We start from the raw sequence: 20,726 nt of genomic DNA, 5'->3' as shown, positions 1-20,726 counted from the left end.
TGAGAATTCCACACCTGGTCCTTCTGCTGTCAATGGGATTTCCCATTGAATCCATCATGTGCCACGGGGAAACCTGCAGCGGTGGGGGGGGGGGGGGGGGGGGGGGGGTCGCATTGGTGGGAACGCAAGATGCCACCCCCAGCCAATGGCCTGAAAATCCCACCCAATTATTTATCACCTCGTCATCTGTTCCATCGACGACAGGCGGAAATGTAATAAACGGATTGTGGCGCTGGTTACTGAACTAACTTTTCTTTTCCTGACAGGGACAAGAAACAAGCCGATGCAATCTTCACCGCTGAATTGGCCAAGTTACGACGGAAACAGGCTGAAGCGGAGGCTTTAAGGAAACTCCTTGAGCAGAATAACGCCGTAAGGAACAGGCGTCCCAATGTTACACCCAGCCCGGAGACTTGATACCAAATGAATGCAGGTTTCACACTGCGGGTAAGTGAAGTGGAAAGTACTGAAAGAAGCTGTTCCTTCCATCACAGGTCGTCCCTCTCACTATCCTCCACAGAGTTCACAGTTACAAGTTTTGTGTCTTCTGCAAATTTTGAAATTGTATCCTGCACACCCAAGTCATTGATGTATATCGAGGGCCCGAACATTATCTCCTGGGGAACCCCACTGTATACTTTCTTCCTGTGCAAATAGCAATCACATGTGGAACTCACCACCACAGGGAGTAATGAAAGCTAATAGTTTGGAATTATTTAAGGGGAAACTAGATAAGCATATAAGACCATAAGACATAGGAGCAGAATGAGGCCACTCGACCCATCGAGTCTGTTCCGCCATTCAATCATGGCTGATATTTTTTCATCCCCATTCTCCTGCCTTCTCCCCATAACCCCTGATCCCCTTATTGATCAAGAACCCATCTATCTCGGCCTTAAAGACACTCAGTGATCTGGCCTCCACAGCCTTCTGCGGCAATGTGTTCCACCGATTAACCACCCTCTGGCTGAATAAATTCCTCCTCATCTCTGTTTTAAAGGATCGTCCCTTTTGTCTGAGATTGTGTCTTCTGCTTCTAGTTTTTCCTGAAAGTGGAAACATCCTCTCCACATCCACTCTATCCAGGCCTCGCAGTATCCTGTAAGTTTCAATAAGATCCCCCCCTCATCCTTCTAAACTCCAACGAGTATAGGCCCAGAGTCCTCAACCGTTCCACATACGACAAGCTCTTCAATTCAGTTTGGTTAAATCGCGCCCTGTGATTCTCAGTTTTTGGGGAATTTAGAGGAAACATCCTCTCCACATCCACCCTCAGGATATTATGGGCTGGATTCTCTAATAATGGGGCTATGTCCCCACGCCAGCGTGAAAAGCGGTGCCAACCACTCTGGCGTCAATGATCCCCGGGAATGGGGAATGTTCCCCTTCCTAGGGGGCTAGATTGGCGCCGGAGCGGTCCCTGCACCTCTAGCCAGCGAGGAGTGGCCTGCGCGCGTGCGCGGAACAGCTAGCATATTTCCACAAATGCGTGGGGGTTCCCTTTTCTGCGCTGGCCCCTGGGCAATATCGCGGAGCCCTACAGGGGCCTGGCACGAAGTAGGCCCCCACAGAATCAGCCCGCCCGCCAATCGGTCGGTCTCGATCACGGGCCAGGCCACCGTGGGGTCCCCGCCTGGGGTCAGATGCCCCCCCCCCCTCCAGGATGGACCCCGTGTACTCACCTTCCAGGTTCCGCCGTATGCGACCTGAGTAACCCACGTCGGCGGGACTAGGCCCAACACATTGGCCACCCGGCCCATCGGGGGCCCGGAGAATCGCTTGGGGGGGGGTCTGCTTTCAAGAGCCCCCGACCAGCGCGGCGGGAATCCCGGGGGCGCCCGAGAATCGGCGGGGGAGAATCGGGAAGCTGGCGTCGGGGCGACGGGGTACGATTTCTGCATCCCCCAGGGGATTCCCCGACCGGGCGCGGGGCCAGAGAATCCCGGTCTATATGTTTCAATCAAGTTGCCTCTTACTCCTCTAAAATCCAGCCTCTACAAATCTAACCTGTTAACGTTTCCTCATACAACAGTCCTCCCATTCAAGGTATTAGTCTGGGAAACTCTCCATCTCGTTTACATTCGCCCATGGTTATGAAGTACGTGGTAGTCCAGATGTGGTCTCACTAATGTCGTGTATAACTGAAGATTTTGTATTCAAACCTTTTGTGTTCGACTCCCTTTGCAATAAGCAATAGCATTCTATTAGATTTCCAAATTACTTGCAGGACCTGCAAACTAAACTTTGCAGCTCATGTACTTGGAGATCCAGGTCCCTCAGCACCTCTGAACTCTGCAATCTCTTATCATTTAGATAATATGCTGCTTTTTTTTAATTCTTCCTTCCAAAATGGACAATTCTGTATTTTTCCACATTATTCTTCATTTGCCAGATCTTTGCACACTCACGTAACCTATTTACATCCCTTTGTAGCCTCCTTTATATCCTCTTCACCATTCAGTTGCCCTCCCATCTTTATGTCATCAGCAGATTTAGCCACCGTACCTTCAGTCCCTTTATCCAACACATTTAAATAAATTGTAAAATGTTATGTGCCCTCAGTTCCGTAATCTCAGATATATGTACCAATTGCCCCATGTATCATTGTCCCCTTTCGACAGTCAAGACATGCACACAGTCTCTTGTGCAATGCTCCCTAATCCAGCCACTGCTAAAACCCACCATTCACCTCCCACTGGTTCCAACACTCAATCACCACTGCTATTCCCACATCTTCCAACCCTCTTCCAACTTACACTCTCCTCATGCGCCATTCCCAGAGGTCTCAAACCCAGAAATTACCTCCCATAAGATCATAACAAATAATACCAGGAGTGGGCCATTCAGCCCTTCAGTCCTGCTCCGCCATTGAATAAGATCATGACTGATAAAACACTCACTAAGTTCACTTTCCTGCCTTATCTCCGTACCCATAATTCCCCTACTGATTGAAAATCTGTCGATCTCAGCCTTGAAAATGTTCAAGGATTCGTCCTCCTCAGTTTCTTGCGGTAAAGAATTTCAAAGATTCACCACTTTTTGAGACAAGAGATTCTCCCTCAAACCTGTCCGAAATGAGCATCTCCTAATTCTGCAACTATGTCCTCTAATCCTACACTCTCCCATGAGTGGAAACATCCTCCTAACATTTACCCTGTCTAACCCCCTAAGAACCTTATATGTATCAAAAATATTGGGCTGGATTCTCCGCTCCCCGAGGCCTCACAGGGCAGCACGGTAGCACAAGTGGATAGCACTGTGGATTCACAGCTCCAGGGTCCCAGGTTCAATTCCCTGCTGGGTCACTGTCTGTGCGGAATCTGCATGTTCTCCCCATGTCTGCGTGAATGAACACTGATATCGCTGGGCTACGTCTGCTTCTATATTCATTGCTGTCACTGAGGGGATAACTCGAAAAACATTTTCTTCATTTCTACACAGATCAGAGATGCAACTGAGAGAAATTGATTGTCTGACTGGTGCATTTCTCGACCACTTTTGCACATGATGATTGAAGATATGAAACCGAATGCTGTCCCACTACCCCCCAATCTATCAATCGCCAATCACTCCGGAAATCTTGTTCAGGATTGCTAATTCTCTTCGATTTAGATGGAAACTTCTGTACACCAGGAATTTTTTTCTTCTTACTGAATTCAAGCAACAAAATAAAAATGGAACTATTCCTCGCAATATTTATTCTGTTTCTGATTTGCAGCAAGCACCGAATTTAGAACATTATAATAGTGACCATGGGATGGTAACTAGTCGAGGTTCATGTCTGGGAGTATTTTTCATATATTTTGCAGAAGGAACACTTATTTTCAGATTCCACTTGATTTAACATCAACAGGGATTCCTCAAATCATTGAGGACCTTTCTGGTCGCCTAGAACATGCACACACCCAGCAATCTGCGCCTGTTTTCCACTTAACCAAACACACACCAATTATTATTCCTGATGCCTCTGAACATTCCCAATTAACTTTCCCAGTACATGTTCTAATGTCCACAATTGTAATGACTACTGCCCAGTATGTAACACTGTAATTACATCTCCCTATCACTGTTTGTTGAAGAATTTATAAAGGGAAAATATAAAATAAGCTTCAAATTAGTCAGATGTATTGCAATCAGAAACCGCAATGCTTAATATTTAAACTTCTAACTGATATCTTGTGTATTTCTAATCAAGCAAAACCCATCACAGGTCAAAATCCACTTTTAAATAAAGTTAGAAAATACAGGATTACTTGCTAGCCTCTGGATGAAGAGATCTTTTGGGAGATTGCTTGAAGAGAGAGAGAGATCCTGTCAGATTAACGCTGAATCTGACAGCCTTCAGCAGAAGCTGCTGTTCAGTTCACAACCAAAACTGACTGCTTGCTACAGCCCTGGCTCCTCCCATTAATTACATCATCCCCATTTCACTCAAATCCCATGATTTACTTGCTTAAGCTCAAATGTAATGGCTGGGATTCTCCGTTTGGGAGATTATTGGCGGGATTCTCTGTTGCCCGACGCTGATATCATAATCGGCAATCGGGCGGAGAATCCCTTTTGGTGCCGAAATCTGGGGCAGCACCTGTTTTCGGATGCTCCGCCCCCTCCAAAATGGCGTCATTGGGGAGTAAGCCGCACACCGTTGGGGCGGCCTCAGGACATCCCCTGAAGACCCTTCCCCGATGCTCCGTCCCCCATGGGCCGGGTTTCTGACGGTGCAGGACGCGCATGCTCAGAGTTTTTAGCAATCTCACAAATGGTGTCTGCAGACTGTGTCCAGCACCACCACAGTCGGGGGAGGAAGCCATTCCGGGGCTTCGGTGGAGGCTGAGGTACTAGTGGGAGGTGGTCCGAGGGTGGCGAGGGGGGGGGAACAGGGGGGTACTAGCTGGCAGGCTGGGTCAGCGCGTGGCCGGTGCCATGTTGTACGGCGCGACCGCTGCAGGTCGTCACCGTGCGCATGCGCAGCCACGGACCCGGCAATTCTTCTGCCGTTTATGTCGGGAACGCAAGGGTTTTATGTGGCGCAGCTGCTGGCACTCCACTGGGCGGTGCACTGGTGCGGGGGCGCCACTGACCTTTTTCAATGTAAATCTAGACACTTCCTCAGAACATAGCCTCAAAATAAGGGAATCCTGCCCTGTGTTCTGTCACCGCAGCTGAATTGTGCCTGATTTGCACCTACAGCAGGATGGGTCTGTGAGGGGGTCTCCTTATTTAGCAGGTCTCTTAATTTAGAAGTTTCAGTGGGGTCTCTGTTAGGGGTCTCTTTATTAAGCGATTCTCTGAACCCTGCATAGCGGCAATATGTCACTATCAATACCCAGAAGGGCCCTGATGAATATACCCAGCTGCTCTTTGGAGTATCGTCGGCTTGTGCAATTTTCCAGAGGGTCGTGGAGAATATATTGAGAGGATTGCCATGTGTGGCAGTTTATCTCGACAATGTCTTGGTCACTGGGGCATCAGAACAAGAACAATTAAGCAATTTGGACAAGGTTCTCCGCCGCTTCTTTGAGATGGGCATTCTAAAAAGGGAAAAATGTGAATTCTACGCAAAGGAGGTAGTTTACCTCGGCTACCGTGTCGGCCGGGAGGTACGGCACCTTGTAGCAGAGAAAGTGAGGGTTATCCAACAAGCTCCCACACCACAGAACAATACTGAACTGCATTCCTTCCTGGGGTTAGTGAACTACTATGGGAAGGTCATCCCCAGTCCTGCAATTATGTTGGCTCCCCCGACACCTCTTATGAAAAAAACCAGAATGAGCGTGGAAGCAGCGTTTGCTAAAGTCAAAAAGCCATTCATTCCATCAGGATTGCTCAAGCGTTACGACCCCACCTCATAGTTACATGTGACACATCGCCATACGACATTGGCACTGTTTTGTCCCACTGTATGGACGATGGCGGGTCCCAGCGTCCTCTCATGATTCTGCGGCCTCCCCTGTGAGGCTGCAGTCGAGCGCCGATCAGTGCTGGTCCACACAAACATGGACCATGTCATAATATCCACTCATGGATATAATGAGATGCAGACAGACAGTGATTGACACACAGGATAACCAATGAACACACGACACAGAACAACCAATCACCAGACAGGACACTACCACTATAAAACACACGAGGCATTAGACTCTGCCGCTTCTCATCGGATACAGCTACAGAGATAGTTAGAGTGCACAAGGCCATGAGCACCTTCTCCATGTGACAGAGAGCTAGTCTGGTCAAGCCAATCTTAGGTTATCAGTTAGGTTAAGAGTGTCAACCCACAGCAGATTATGTACAGCAACAAGCAAGTTGAATAGAACAGTGTTGGACCATCTCCTGTGTCGGAAGCCTGATTCGAGTCTCACTGCATCCAGTTGCAGTCGATGTTAGACCAACTCAGATAACATATCAGACCAGGCGGAACGGCATCCATGGGGTCCCCCGGGCCACCGGAGACCCCAGGGTGGTCAGGGTAAACACTTGGGCTCCCTGGCCCTCCCCTTGGAATGTGGGCACCTTGGCACTGGCACCTTGACACTGGTACCTTGACACTACCAAGGTGACTGGATGGCACTCCAAGTCAGCAGGAGCACTGCCTGGGTGCCAAGGTGGCAGTGCAAGGGTGTCTGAGTGCCAGGGTGGCACTGTCAAGGGTCAGAGCGCAAGGGGGGCCATGCCCATGAAATGAGGGAGGACGAGGGGTTTTGAAGGGTGGGGGAGGGCAGCGCAGGGGATAGCGGCCTTTGGGAGGTTGGGTGGGTGATGGGTGGAGGTCCTAGAAGGAAGAGGGTGCAGGAAGGCCGCTTGGGGGTAGTGTCCACGTGTGTGGGGGGTGACATTGCCATGGGGGGGGGGGGGGGGGAAACTCAACTTAGAGATCATGGAACCCTTTTGAAAATGGTGGTCCGATCTCTGCGTTCAGCTCCCCAGTGTAGGCTAAACCGGTGAAAAACTCTCCAGGGCCCAAACAAATAGCTTAAGTGTCATTGACTAGCGGAGGGGAGCTCGCTGGCTCGGCCAGTGGGAAACTCCCTGAAAAACCTGCCATGAATTAACTGAGAAATATTTTGGGAGAATCGGGCCCTTTGGGTTCAGGGTAATAAAGCTCGCGGCCATGGTGCTGCATTACTCCTGATGTGATGTAGACCACCCTGCCGGGGCAGACTGCTTCCTGCTCCACATTTCCATGTCGAGCTGATCTTCATGGGCAGCACCGTGCTGCCGGACCCATGAACACTCATGTATCTTTGTTCAGTATTGTGCCTGAGGTTCCGGAGTACCGGGATCTTCCCCCAGGTGCCATACACCAGCATCAATCTGGATGGCGCTGCGCTGCAGGGTTCATGCAGTAACAAAGGCCTGGGGCGGGATTGTTTGATCTGCCGGTCAGGTTTTCCAGCGATGCGCACCCCTGACGACAGAGGGATTCCCCGTTCCCGCAGCCGGCCAATGGGATTTCCCATTATAGCCACCTCACACCGTTGGGAAACCAACGGGCGTGGGTGCACTGCCGGCATGCTGGAGGATCCGCCAACGGAGAATTCCGCTGCTGACGTTTAATCGGGGGTGGACTGTGAGATGAGATTGGGGGGGGGGGGGGGGGGGGGGGGATTGCCTCCGACGGGACTGGAAGGTTCTGCAGGTGGGAAGGGCCGGAAAATCCCACCCAAGGATTTAATGGCTTGCATCCTTGGCTTCTAATAGAGTTGGCTGCAGAGAGATGCAATGGTTGTAACTTTCCAAAATTCACTGGATTGGGGAATCCTTAACGGATTTGAACTGAACAAATGTAACAGCGCTGGTCAAGAAATGGGAAGGGGGATGCGGGGAGGTGGCCTGACAATGAAAAGGGGGACGGTGGGGTTAAAGTGGAAGGAGGGTTTCGTAAAAACTGTAAAAGCAGGGGTGGGGGAAGAATGGGGGCTCATGCTGTCAGGTAGAGGGGCAAGGAGGCGGATGAAGGAGATAAACAACGTAAGGCGGAATGAAGGCGAGGGGAGCTGGACCCTGACAAGGCTGCATGAAAAACTCACAAACAAAAGTGTCAAAGGGACTGAAAGGAGATGGATGAGGCCTCCAGATGTAGTAGCTAGGTGTCCACGTGGGGCATGGGCACCTTGCAGATGATGGAGTTGGGGCAACAGGCTTCTTCTTGAGGCTGCTATCCTTTCCCTCTGGGTTGCTGACGTCCTGCACAGTCTAATGAAGACAGCAGAGAGTGAGAAGAGTGTGCTGGACTGGTATTTAAATATGGGGCCGGGCGCTTTGAACCTGTCAGCTGAAGCCAGGCGGACGAATCAGCAGGAGAGTCGGAGGGGAAGTCACCAGTAAATAATTAACAAGGTTCCAAGTGCAGAGTCTGGAGAAGGTGGCGGGATTCTCCGGAATCCGGCGGGCGGGCCGTACCAGCGGCAAAGTGTGGCGTGAACCACTCCGGCGTCGGGCGCCTGGAAGGTGCAGAATCCTCCGCACCTTCAGGGGCTTGGCCGGCGCCGGTGGGGTTGGCGCCGCTTCAACCGGCACCGAAGGGCTTCCGGCGGTTGGCACGGGTTTGCGCATGCACGAGAGCGCCAGCGTGTTCTGACGTGATCCCAGCACATGCGCAGGGTGGTTCTTCTCCGCACCGGCCATGGCGGACCGTTACAGCAGCCGGCGCGGAGGGAAAGAGAGCCCCCATGGCACAGGCCCACCCACAGATCGATGGACCCTGATCGTGGGCCAGGCCACCGTGGGAGCCCCCCCCCCCCTCGCGGGTCAGATTCACCCCCCACTTGGCCCATCGCGGAGCGGAGAATCTCCGGGGCCCACTGCCAACAGCCCCCGGTCAGCGCGGCGCAATTCCTGCCCCCGGCAGCCGGCGTCGGGGCGGCGGGGCGGGATTTACACCACTCCCCGGCAAATCTCTAGCCCGGTGGTGGGTCGGAGAATCCCGCCCAGGATCCCATATTTCTGGCCAGCGGGAAAAACTTCACTGGAGCCGCCCGCCAGTGCACTTCATCTCAGAATGGGAGAATTCCGCTTCTAGATCCTGCGGGAATGAGGGTTCCCATTACCTGCGTACTTCGATGGTAGTTTATCTGATCCAACACGTGCGTGAAAAGAGCTTCCTGCTGCCTGTGGGATGTGTTGTGTCAGCAAACGTTAGGCAGAATACGGAGCCCATGGACTGGGTAAAATCCACATTTTGAGATTTCAAGCGCGTGGTGCCTTTTGATATGTAGATCAGAAGAGTTAGGGAGCTTGTCAGGAGAAATTTTCCTTTAGTAAAAGGTTTTAGTCCTCTTTGTGTTACAGACTGACTTGCAGATGCAGCACAGGCAGAAAGGAGAAGAAGAGGTTGGAGAACTGTGGAAGACTGAACGAAGACAAGAAGGTCATTTAGCCCACTGAGCCTATTGCACCATTCAGTGAGATCATGGCTGATCTACAACACATCTCCATATCCTAGCCTTTGACCTACATCACTACATACCTTTGAAGAACAAAAATCTATCAAACTAAGAATTCCCGGCAGCATGGGGTGGAATTAGTGGAAAATCCCACCAAAAGACGCCACCAACAAGAAAGATGCTGCAAGGAGGCAGCAGAGAATCTCGCCTTTGGTGTCCAGTGGCACCAATGAATCCGCACTACCAACATCCTGGAGGTTACCAATGACCAGAAACTGAACTGGACCAGTCATATAAATACTGTGGCTACAAGAGCGGGTAAGAGGCTGGGAATCCTGCAGTGAGCAACTCACCTCCTGACTCCCCAAAGCCTGTCCAACCTCCACAAGGCACAAGTCAGGAATGAAATGGAATACTCTCCACTTGCCTGGACGAGTGCAGCTCCAACACTCAAGAAGCTCAACACCATCCAGGACAAAGTAGCCTTCTTTATTAGCACCCCTACCACAAACATTCATTTCCTCCACCACCGACGCACAGTGGCAGCCGTGTGCATCATCTACAAGAGGCACCACAGGAACTCACCAAGACTCTTTAGGCAGCACCCTCCAACCCCATGACCACTACCATCTAGAAGGACAAAGACAGCTCACCACGCCTTCCTGGGTATTCAGGATTGGTAATAAATGCTGGCCCAGTCAGTAAAGCCCACATCCCTTGAATGAATAAAACAACATTTCTAATTTCACTCCTGATAGGTCTGCTTCTAATTCTTAGACCAGAAGCCTAGTCCTGGGTACCTAGACAGCAGAAATAGTTTCTCTTTATCTAACCAATTTGGAAGAGGTGACACCTCAACAATCCGAGCAATCGATTGAAAGACAGATTGCTGGGCTGTTTTCAGGCTTTGAAAGCCCCTTTAAACATAGGTATCCCCAGCCACAATGGCAGCAGTCTGAGCCTGCATAGCAACAAGTTTAGCTTGCATCAAAACAAGCATGACTCTCGTAACTGTGACACCAGGCGACTTCCACTTGTTCTGCAGTGGAAGCCAAGGCAGTGACCATAAAGACTACTTCATGGTTGGGTCCTCAAGTGCTGTAATGGAGTTGATGGCACTTCCTTGTTGGAAAGGATAGGCTTCAAGCACAGTTCCAAACTTGGTGTCTAAGTTCATACCTGAAACATCTGGCGCTAATTTTTAGACAAGAACACTAGTCCTGGACTCCTCAATCAGCAGAAATAGTTTATTTCTACCAACCCGATTTGGAAGAAGTGGAGAAGGAACAAAGAAGACCTGTGCCAGATTGGGGTCAGTTTTTAGAAATTAATTCATGGGATCAGGACATCCTGGCAAGGTCAGCATTTTGCTCTCAAGAAGGTGATGATGAGCCGATTACTCGAAGCGCTGTAGCCTGTGTGGTATAGGCAGACTCACTGTGCTCTTCAGGAAGAATTCCAGGATACATTCAGTGACAATGACAGTGACATTTTCAAGTCAAAATGGGAGCGGCTAAGGGTGAGGAAGATGCTGTCTTCTATGCTCTTTAACAGTGACAACTGGCTCCGTGACAGGCCTGCCAGTATACCCAGCATCCCGGGGTGCGTGCCTTTTCCTTTACAACTCCTCATGCAAGTCTTCATCTAAGACCCCCTTGCAGCAGGATTTGCTCTGCTCTCAACCTCTGATGAAGTTACATATGACCCATTGTTTCCTGTAGGCCTGGCGACAGCCTGCTGCTGCCGAGTGACTCTCTACGTTCCACTCTAACTCTATACTACCCTCTAACATTCACAGCGTTGGCTGAACTAGAGGCGAATGCCAGAACAAGTCATTGTGATTCATCATGGCATGTCCAGCACCCTCCATGAGGCTGCACCAGCCCTCCAGATGGAGTTCTTGGGCAGGCGAAAGTGGAAAGGTGCCCTTTTGTGAGGCTCTGCAAATCCTCCAGCCTGCAAAAAGGCGACTGCTGTTCCCAAAACATGTGGCAAAGGCATCCTTGCTCTTGGTAAATATCACAGGCAGTGGGAGTTGGTCCCTAAGTGGCTAACTATGGGTTGCCTGCCAACCCTCTCCCAGGGAAGGGTTGGGGTAAAAATTCTCCTCATGGAAACAGTATACACTGCACAAGTTTGAGGTCAATCAAGGGAGAAGATCCCACTTTTGGTGAGATATTCGTTACTTTGACCAGAGGAATATGTCGGGAATATATCAGGAAACGTGGCTTTCAGATTAGGCAACTGTTCGAGAAGTGTTTCACTCTGGAAGCGAGGCTGAATCTGATTACACTTTAACCGGCAGACAGTGTTGTGTTAAACAGGAATGCAGAACACGTAATCAGCTTTTATGACTTTCCAAGGTGGGGATTTGACTGTGACTGGATAAGAGGTTGAGAGTAATAAAGTGATAAGTACATGAAGCAAAGGTTGGGACAACAAGGCGATTAGCACCAATACCCGCTTCCCTCCGAACATTTGTTTCCAAGGCATGAACAATAACAAGCAGTTGAGGCAGGGTGGGTTTGGGTTCAGTGACTGGGACTGTTGACTCTTTACTTACGGAGTTGAGGATAGACGTTTTGGCGCTGGTGAAACAATGGATTCAAGCCTCACGTCTGTTCCTCACAGCGCGCTGTTCATTTTGTTGGCAGCCCTTCAGCTGAATAGTGCTGCGGAGGTATGCTGCTACGGTGGAGGTAAGCTGCACTTTTCACATAACGTGCGACCAACTGTTTCGTTTGTAAGTTATTTGTACTAAAACGGTTATTTCTCTCTTTCTTTAGCTTGTTGTGTTCCAGAAAAACATGTACGCGTGGATGAGAATAATCGAGTGGACTTTATAGTCAGTACTATAAACATAACTGAGAATCCTGTTCAAATATCGAATCAAGCTAATGTAACAGACGTTGCTGTAGTCGGAGACACTTTGCGGCTCACAAAATCAATTGATTATGAGGTAATTATCTGACAGTGAAAAGCCATTTGTTTTGTCGGAACCATTCTTGCCGCTGAATAAGACGATGCAGAGCTTGAACCCCAATCCAGACAATCCTAACAGACAAAAACTCCACACAGTCACAGAGAACCAGGGGACCAGACAGTCTGAGAGAGGAAGGAGTTCCAGACAGTTACATAGAGACCGGAGTGCCAGGCTGGAGTGCCAGACAGTCTGAGAGAGACGGGAGTTCCAGACAGTCTGAGAGAGACATGAGTTCTGGACAGTCTGAGAGAGACGGGAGTTCCAGACAGTTTGAAAGAGACGGGAGTTCCAGACAGTCTGAGAGAGACAGGAATTCCAGACAGTCTGAATGAGACAGGAGTTCCAGACAGTCTGACAGAGACAGGAATTCCAGACAGTCTGAATGAGACAGGAATTCCAGACAGTCTGACAGAGACAGGAGTTCCAGACAGTCTGAAAGAGACAGGAGTTCCAGACAGTCTGAGAGAGTCAGGAATTCCAGACAGTCTGAGAGAGACAGGAGTTCCAGACAGTCTGGGAGACAGGAGTTCCAGACAGTCTGAGAGAGACAGGAGTTCCCGACAGTCTGAGAGAGACAAGAGTTCCAGACAGTCTGAGAGAGACAGGAGTTCCAGACAGTCTGGGAGAGACAGGAGTTCCAGACAGTCTGAGAGAGACAGGAGTTCCAGACAGTCTGTGAGAGACAGGAGTTCCAGACAGTTTCGGATGACAGGAGTTCCAGACAGTCTGGGAGAGACAGGAGTTCCAGACAGTCTGAGGAAGACAGGAGTTCCAGACAGTCTGAGAGAGACAGGAGTTCCAGACAGTCTGGGAGAGACAGTTCCAGACAGTCTGGGAGAGACAGGAGTTCCAGACAGTCTGAGGGAGACAGGAGTTCCAGACAGTCTGAGAGAGACAGGAGTTCCAGACAGTCTGAGAGAGACAGGAGTTCCAGACAGTCTGGGAGAGACAGGAGTTCCAGACAGTCTCAGGGAGACAGGAGTTCCAGACAGTCTGAGAGAGACAGGAGTTCCAGACAGTCTGGGAGACAGGAGTTCCAGATAGTCTGAGAGAGACAGGAGTTCCAGACAGTCTGGGAGAGACAGGAGTTCCAGACAGTCTGAGAGAGACAGGAGTTCCAGACAGTCTGGGAGAGACAGGAGTTCCAGACAGTCTGGGAGAGACAGGAGTTCCAGACAGTCTGGGAAAGACAGGAGTTCCAGGCAGTCTGAGAGAGACAGGAGTTCCAGACAGTCTGGGAGAGACAGGAGTTCCAGACAGTCTGAGAGAGACAGGAGTTCCAGACAGTCTGAGAGAGACAGGAGTTCCAGACAGTCTGGGAGAGACAGGAGTTCCAGACAGTCTGGGAGAGACAGGAGTTCCAGACAGTCTGAGAGAGATAGGAGTTCCAGACAGTCTGGGAGACAGGAGTTCCAGACAGTCTGAGAGAGACAGGAGTTCCAGACAGTCTGGGAGAGACAGGAGTTCCAGACAGTCTGGGAGAGACAGGAGTTCCAGACAGTCTGGGAGAGACAGGAGTTCCAGACAGTCTGAGAGAGAGACAGGAGTTCCAGACAGTCTGAGCGAGTCAGGAGTTCCAGACAGTCTGGGAGAGACAGGAGTTCCAGACAGTCTGGGAGAGACAGGAGTTCCAGACAGTTTGGGAGAGACAGGAGTTCCAGACAGTCTGAGAGAGACAGGAGTTCCAGACAGTCTGGGAGACAGGAGTTCCAGACAGTCTGAGAGAGAGACAGGAGTTCCAGACAGTCTCAGGGAGACAGGAGTTCCAGACAGTCTCAGGGAGACAGGAGTTCCAGACAGTCTGAGAGGGACAGGAGTTCCAGACAGTCTGAGAGAGACAGGAGTTCCAGACAGTCTCAGGGAGACAGGATTTCCAGACAGTCTGAGAGAGACAGGAGTTCCAGACAGTCTGGGAGAGACAGGAGTTCCAGACAGTCTGAGAGAGACAGGAGTTCCAGACAGTCTCAGGGAGACAGGAGTTCCAGACAGTCTGAGAGAGACAGGAGTTCCAGACAGTCTCAGGGAGACAGGATTTCCAGACAGTCTGAGAGAGACAGGAGTTCCAGATAGTCTCAGGGAGACAGGAGTTCCAGACAGTTTCAGGGAGACAGGAGTTCCAGACAGTCTGAGAGAGACAGGAGTTCCAGACAGTCTGAGAGAGACAGGAGTTCCAGACAGTCTCAGGGAGACAGGATTTCCAGACAGTCTTGGGGATATGCGGCCTCAAGTCACCCAGTAGCGAATGGGGCTCCAGATTGTCCAGGTAGACTGGGCCTCCAGACTATGCTGGCCAGTGAATTCTGGGTTTTCACCCAAAGGGCTGCCTATACCATTTGAAACCACTGACCCCCTCTGGGGTTTGGCTCCACCTGCACTGGCAGACTCTCCTAAAGGTGGTGTGTATCAATGATGTGAAGGAATATCAGAGTTACGAGGCAGAATTCTCCCATGCCCCCATTAGCAGGTTTAATGGCAGGCCTGGGGGAAGTGTAAGGCAGGAGACCCAGAAATTGGTTTCACACCAGGATCTGTCACCAGTGCCCGCCATAGTTGGCTGGCAATCCTGCCGGCGGCCAGTGTGAAATTAACTTGCAACCTGTTAATAGAATGCAGGTGGAGGCTCACCTGCAATTGCCCACCCATTTTCTTAAAAATTGAGGGCATAGAATTTTTTTTCCAATCAAGGAGCAATTTTACGTTGCCAATCCACCTAAGCTGCACACCCTTGGGTTGTGGGGGTGACACCCAGACAGTCACGGGAGAATGTGCAAACTCCACATGGACAGTGACCCAGGGCAGGGATCAAACACAGGTCCTCGGCGCCATGAGGTAGCAGTGCTAACCACTGGAAGCTTCCACCCATGCCCGATTTTCCACGACACAGGCGGGAAAACACGCCCACGCGAAACACGTTTGCAGAAATGTGGCGTTCAGATGTCGCGAATCACCTGAACAATTCCTGGGGTGTCCTCCTGAATTCAGGATGGAGGTAAATGGCAAACCCAGCCCCTGGAACTCAGCAGCAGTCGCTCAGGAAGCATCTGCAGGTGGAGCTTCCTGATTCGGTGTTCTGGAGGGAGTCCATCTTCCAGCCTCAGAATGATCCTCGGAGAGCTAACTTTTTTTCTCAGGAAGCCCATCTTCCAGTCTCAAAGTTCTCCAGTGATCCATCTTGATTTTCAGGAGGTCCGTCTTCTTTCTTCAACTGTGGGTCAGTGATATTGAGCACCTATACAATATGGCATCCAGATATGGGGGCAGAAAATGCACAATCAGGCCGACCCGCCGTGGAATATAAGCCAAAACACCAGGGTGCATTGTTAATGAGGTTGGCACTGGAAGGTTCGGCATGTTGTCCCACCAGCTTCCAAAGAGGGAAACACTCCGCCTTCCCGCCCCTGCCAAAGGACTTAGTCTCCATGGATTATAGCAGATGTGACCTGAGATTCAGATCCTTTTAGTTTAAGTATCACAAGAAGGAAGACTGAACTCCTTATCCCTCAATTAATGTCGAGGTTCATGATTACAGAGTTCACACATGGGGCCCAACAAGCTCCCCTTCTCTGCCAGTGGTCAATGGTTGCTGTTGAGGAGTTTCAGGGTGTTTCTGTGGGAACAGAGGAAATTTAAAGAGATAGAACGGAGTAGAGAGAAACAGATTTCTTCCAGTGATTAAGAGATCTACAATGGGGGGATATGAATATGAAATTCAATGCAGGACATTCAAGAAAATATGCTCCGCCAGGAAATGTCAGTTCCTAGATGGTTTCCCAATCTCCCGATATAGTGTTACAACACCTTGGGCCAGTGCGTTGTCTATTCCAGCCTCACAGGCCCAGGAGTCCCAACATAATTGAATTAACCAATAATTCGTATAAGGAGCTGGATTCTCCAGTCGCAGAAGCCAGAATCCAAGTTCCCGACCAAATCGGGGGCGGTGCATCAAACTCCAGGAGTACGCTGCACCACGTATCGATGGCCTCAGGCCGTTGCCTGAGGCACCTCATCCCCCGATGCTCCGCTCCCGACTGGCCGAGTTCCCGACGGCGTGGGACACGTGTGGTCTCACCCATCGGGAACTCGGCATGGTGGCTGCAGTCTCAGTCCAGTGCCGCCACAGTCAGGAGAGAGCCGATCCACGGGCGGGGCGGACATTATTCGGGGCTGGGGGCAGTGTGGTTAGGGTGGTCCGGGGTGTGCGAGCCGGTCAAAAGGGGGGACCGCAGGCCGGGTCGGCGAGCGGCTGGCGCCATGTAGCACGGTGCGGCCGCTGCTGGCCGTCGCCATGCACGTGTGCGCCCATGGACCCGGCAATTCTCCGGGGCATCTCGGCAGCTAGAGCCGGGTGCTCTGTGCTGCCCTCCTGCTACCCCCCAGCAAAACGGGGAATCGATGGCCATTTTGCGCCAGTTTTGCAGGCGTAAAACGCCACCGTTCCCACACCGGCGTGAAGACATAGCCCCGGAATTGGAGGATCCAGCCCAAGATTTCTGAGATCGTTTGCCCTGGACCTCTCCAATGACTTACAGGTACCAGATTTGTAAGTAAAACACACGGTAACTGTTTATTTATAACAATTGAGATAAGACGTGAAATAATTATAATAGAGTTTCAGCAAGCTGACCTATTACTCCCTCCTTTTATCTTTCCACCCTTGACCAGCATGGGCAGCACAGTGGTTAGCACAATTGCTTCACTGCTCCAGGGTCCCAGGTTGAATTCCCCATTTGGGTCACTGTCTGTGCGGAGTTCTCACCGTGTCTGCGTGTTTCCTCTGGGTGCTCCGTTTCCCTCCCACAGTCTAAAGATGTGCAGGTTAGGTGGATTGGCCATGCTAAATTGCTTTTAGTCACCAAAAATGTTAAGTGGGGTTGCTGGGTTAAGGGGATGGGGTGGAGGCATAGGCTTGGGTGGGCTGCTCTTTCCAAGGGCCGGTGCCCTTTGAAATTCTATGATTCTACCCAAACACACACAAGACAGACACACACATGGGGTAAGGGGGAAGGAGTAAAATAATTGGGATTAAATGGAAGAAAGTGAGATGAGTGTCCTTATTACTGATATTGAATTTGTAGTTGGCTATCTTCCCAAGAGTGTTGGAAGCACCAGTGGATTACTGATGAGATTATCTGGCTGGAACATTCAGGCAGAACTCTCAGGCTTTGGGTTCCACACTGGGGAATCACTTTCACTTTTATTAACCTCAGCCTTAGGCCTGTGTAATTCTTATTCCACCAGAATGTCCCGTAGCCTTACTGAGGAAAACAGAGATCCCCTCATGAGATTTTAAAGAGGGTTTTTTTAAACCATTGGCCCTGCCTGGAGCTGCTGCTGGACTGAACTTCCTTGCAGGTCAATTTGACTTAAGAGAGAGAAAGGTCTTTACTTTGAACCTTTAGACTGTGTCCATCAGACCAGAGAGAGATCAGGGCTTTTCGCCTCCAGCTTTTGGTCTCACAGAGAAAAGGGAGTGTTCCAGAACAGTCACTACCAATTAAAGAACAAAGAACAATAAAGACCTCTGCTCTTTGTGGTTTTTATAAATGACTTGGATGAGGAAGTGGAAGGATGGGTTAGTAAGTTTGCCGATGATACGAAGGTTGGTGGTGTTGTAAATAGTGTAGACAGGATGCAGAGCTGGGCTGAGAAGTGGCAGATGGAGTTCAACCTAGATAAATGTGAAGTGATTCATTTTGGAATGTCAAATTTCAATGCTGAATACAGGGTTAAAGGCAGGGTTCTTGGAAGTATGGAGGAACGGAGGGATCTTGATGTCCATGTACATAAATCCCTCAAAGTTGCCACCCAGGTTGATAGGGTTGTTAAGATGGCATTTGGTGTGTTGGCTTTCATGAACAGAGGGATTGAGTTTAAGCGCCGCAAGATTTTTCTGCAGCTTTATAAACCCTGGTTAGACCACATTTGGAATATTGTGTCCAGTTCTGGTCGCCTCATTATAGGAAGGATGTGGATGCTTTGGAAATGAAATGAAAAATGAAAATCGCTTATTGTCACGAGTAGGCTTCAATGAAGTTACTGTGAAAAGCCCCTGGTCGCCACATTCCGGCGCCTGTCTGGGGAGGCTGGTACGGTAATGGAACCGTGCTGCTGGCCAGCTTTAAAAGCTAGCGATTTAGCCGAGTGAGCTAAACCAGCCCCTTATCCCCTTACCCCTGTGTGTGTGTGTGTGTGTGTGTGTGGAGAGGGTATCGAGGTGATTTACCAGGATGCTGCCTGGACTGGATTTAGCCGAGTGAGCTAAACCAGCTCCATATCCCCTTACCCCTGTGTGTGTGTGTGTGTGTGTGTGTGGAGAGGGTATCGAGGAGATTTACCAGGATGCTGCCAGGACTGGAGGGCATGTCTTATGAAGAAAGGTTGAGGGAGCTAAGGCTTTTCTCACTGGAGTGAAGAAGGAAGAGAGGTGTACAAGGTGATGAGAGGCATGGACAGAGTGGATAGCCACAGACTTTTCCCCAGGGTGGAAATGGCTGTCATGAGGGGACATAATTTTAAGGTGATTGGAGGAAGATATAAGGTGGATGTCAGAGGTTGGTTCTTTACACAGAGAGTGGTGGGTGCGTGGAATGTACTGCCAGCAGAGGTGCTGGAGTCAGAGTCATTAGGGACATTTAAGCGACTCTTCGACAGGCACATCGATAGCAGTAATTGAAGGGGTGTAGGTTAGGTTGATCTTAGATTAGGATAAATGGTTGGCATAAAATCGTGGGCCGAAGGGCCTGTACTGTACGGTACTGTTCTATATTCTAGAATACAGCTCAGGAACAAGCCCTTCGGCCCTCAAAGCCTGCACCGATCATGTGTCCTATCAGCATAGATAATTAGCTGAGATCCGGCAAAGTAAACAGCTCATCGGCCGACAGACAAGTCCACCAAGATAAGTCATCATCGATGTCATCAGATTCCTTTTTTTTTAATTAAAGGGAAAGTCCATCTTAAAGGCATAGGTGAATTTTTGTCCAGGTACTAAACTTATAAAATCCAAAATAACAGAAAATAAAGGGAATACACAGGCAAAGCAAGGCATGAACAGAAGGATCCTTACAACAGCAGACAGGAAGCACGCCTCCTCCTCAATATTGGATTTGTCGGATGCATTGACGTTTGGAGAGTGCAGTAACATTTAAGAACATAGGCAACAGGAGGACGTGGAGGCTCCACACCCTTTCAAGGTGGCTGTGCCATTCAATAAGATCATGGTTGATCTTCTACCTCGATCCATCTTTAGTGCCTCATCGCTATGTTCCGCCATTCCTTTAGTGCCCCAAAATGTATCGACCTCTGTCGTGAATATACTGAATGACCGAGAATCCATAGCTCTCTGGATAGGGAATGCCAAAGATTCACAAGCTTCTAAGTGAAGAAACCTTTCCTCCGTTCTGCATCAAACTGATAATATTATGTGAATGTGCAAAATTGTAGCAATTTGATTTCAATGTTGGCAAATATGAGTCATCCCCTTAGGACCTAAAAAGGATAAAACAGAATGCTTTTTTAAATGGTGAAAAGCTGGATATGTGGAATCCCTAGAGTGAGGTCATTTGGTCCATTGAATCTGCACCGGCCCTCCGAAAGAGCACCCTAATTCAGCCCACTCCCCCCCTCTATCCCCATAACGCTGCCCAATCTGCACATCTTTGAGCACTCAGGGGCAATTTAGCATGGCCAGTCCACCTACTGTGCACATGTGTGGGAGGAAACCGGAGCTCCCAGAGGGATCCCACGCAGGCACGGGGAGAAGCTGCAAACTCCACACAGACAGACACTCGAGGCTGGAATTAAGCTGCTGACCACAGTAGAGGTTCCAAGACACTTGGGGATCCAGGCACATGTAGATATTTGCATTGTCATGAACAGGTACAGAAGATAATCAAAAACACTAATGAAATGCCGCCCTTTATATCCAAAAGCCTGGATTGGAGGTGGGAAGGGATCCTGCTTCAGGAATACAAAGCCTTGATTGGGGCACATCTGCAGAACTTTGAGCAGCTCGGACAACCACACCTTAGGAAGGGTATATTGGCCTTGGAAGAGATGCCACATAGATTTATCAGCATGTTACTGGAGTCCAAGGCTGGAGTGAACTGGAGTAGAAGGGAACATTACAAAAACTTCCCTGATTTCAAAGACTTAGGGATGAATTTGTCAAAGTTTTCAAGCTAGACAAGTGAGAAACTATTTCTTATTGTTGAGGAGTCTGGGACTAGGGAACAGGTCATAAAGGTTAGAAGCAAACCAATCAGGAGGGAGATTAAGAAAGACGTCAACACACAAAGGATGAAGGAGGTTTGGGCCTCTCTTCCACAAGCAACAAATGATGAATAATTAACTGACAA

The 20,726-nt window shown here is 49.9% G+C and overlaps 1 protein-coding gene across 1 annotated transcript in view; it reads left to right on the top strand.

Moving 5' to 3' along the window:
• The first annotated feature begins 11,828 nt into the window (after nt 1–11,828).
• Nucleotides 11,829–20,726, top strand: part of LOC119970951 (cadherin-related family member 5-like) — a 114,779-nt gene continuing 105,881 nt past the window's right edge. Inside the window, exons 1-2 of the mRNA XM_038806062.1 lie at nt 11,829–12,085; nt 12,173–12,345. Of these exons, the coding sequence (XP_038661990.1) occupies nt 11,986–12,085; nt 12,173–12,345 (273 nt within the window). The 5' untranslated portion in view covers nt 11,829–11,985. The remainder of the gene's footprint in view (nt 12,086–12,172; nt 12,346–20,726) is intronic.

This window comes from Scyliorhinus canicula, chromosome 9 (assembly GCF_902713615.1).
Source record: "Scyliorhinus canicula chromosome 9, sScyCan1.1, whole genome shotgun sequence".
In the NCBI taxonomy this organism is placed as follows: domain Eukaryota; kingdom Metazoa; phylum Chordata; class Chondrichthyes; order Carcharhiniformes; family Scyliorhinidae; genus Scyliorhinus; species Scyliorhinus canicula.
This window is presented reverse-complemented; position numbering and strand designations above follow the sequence as displayed.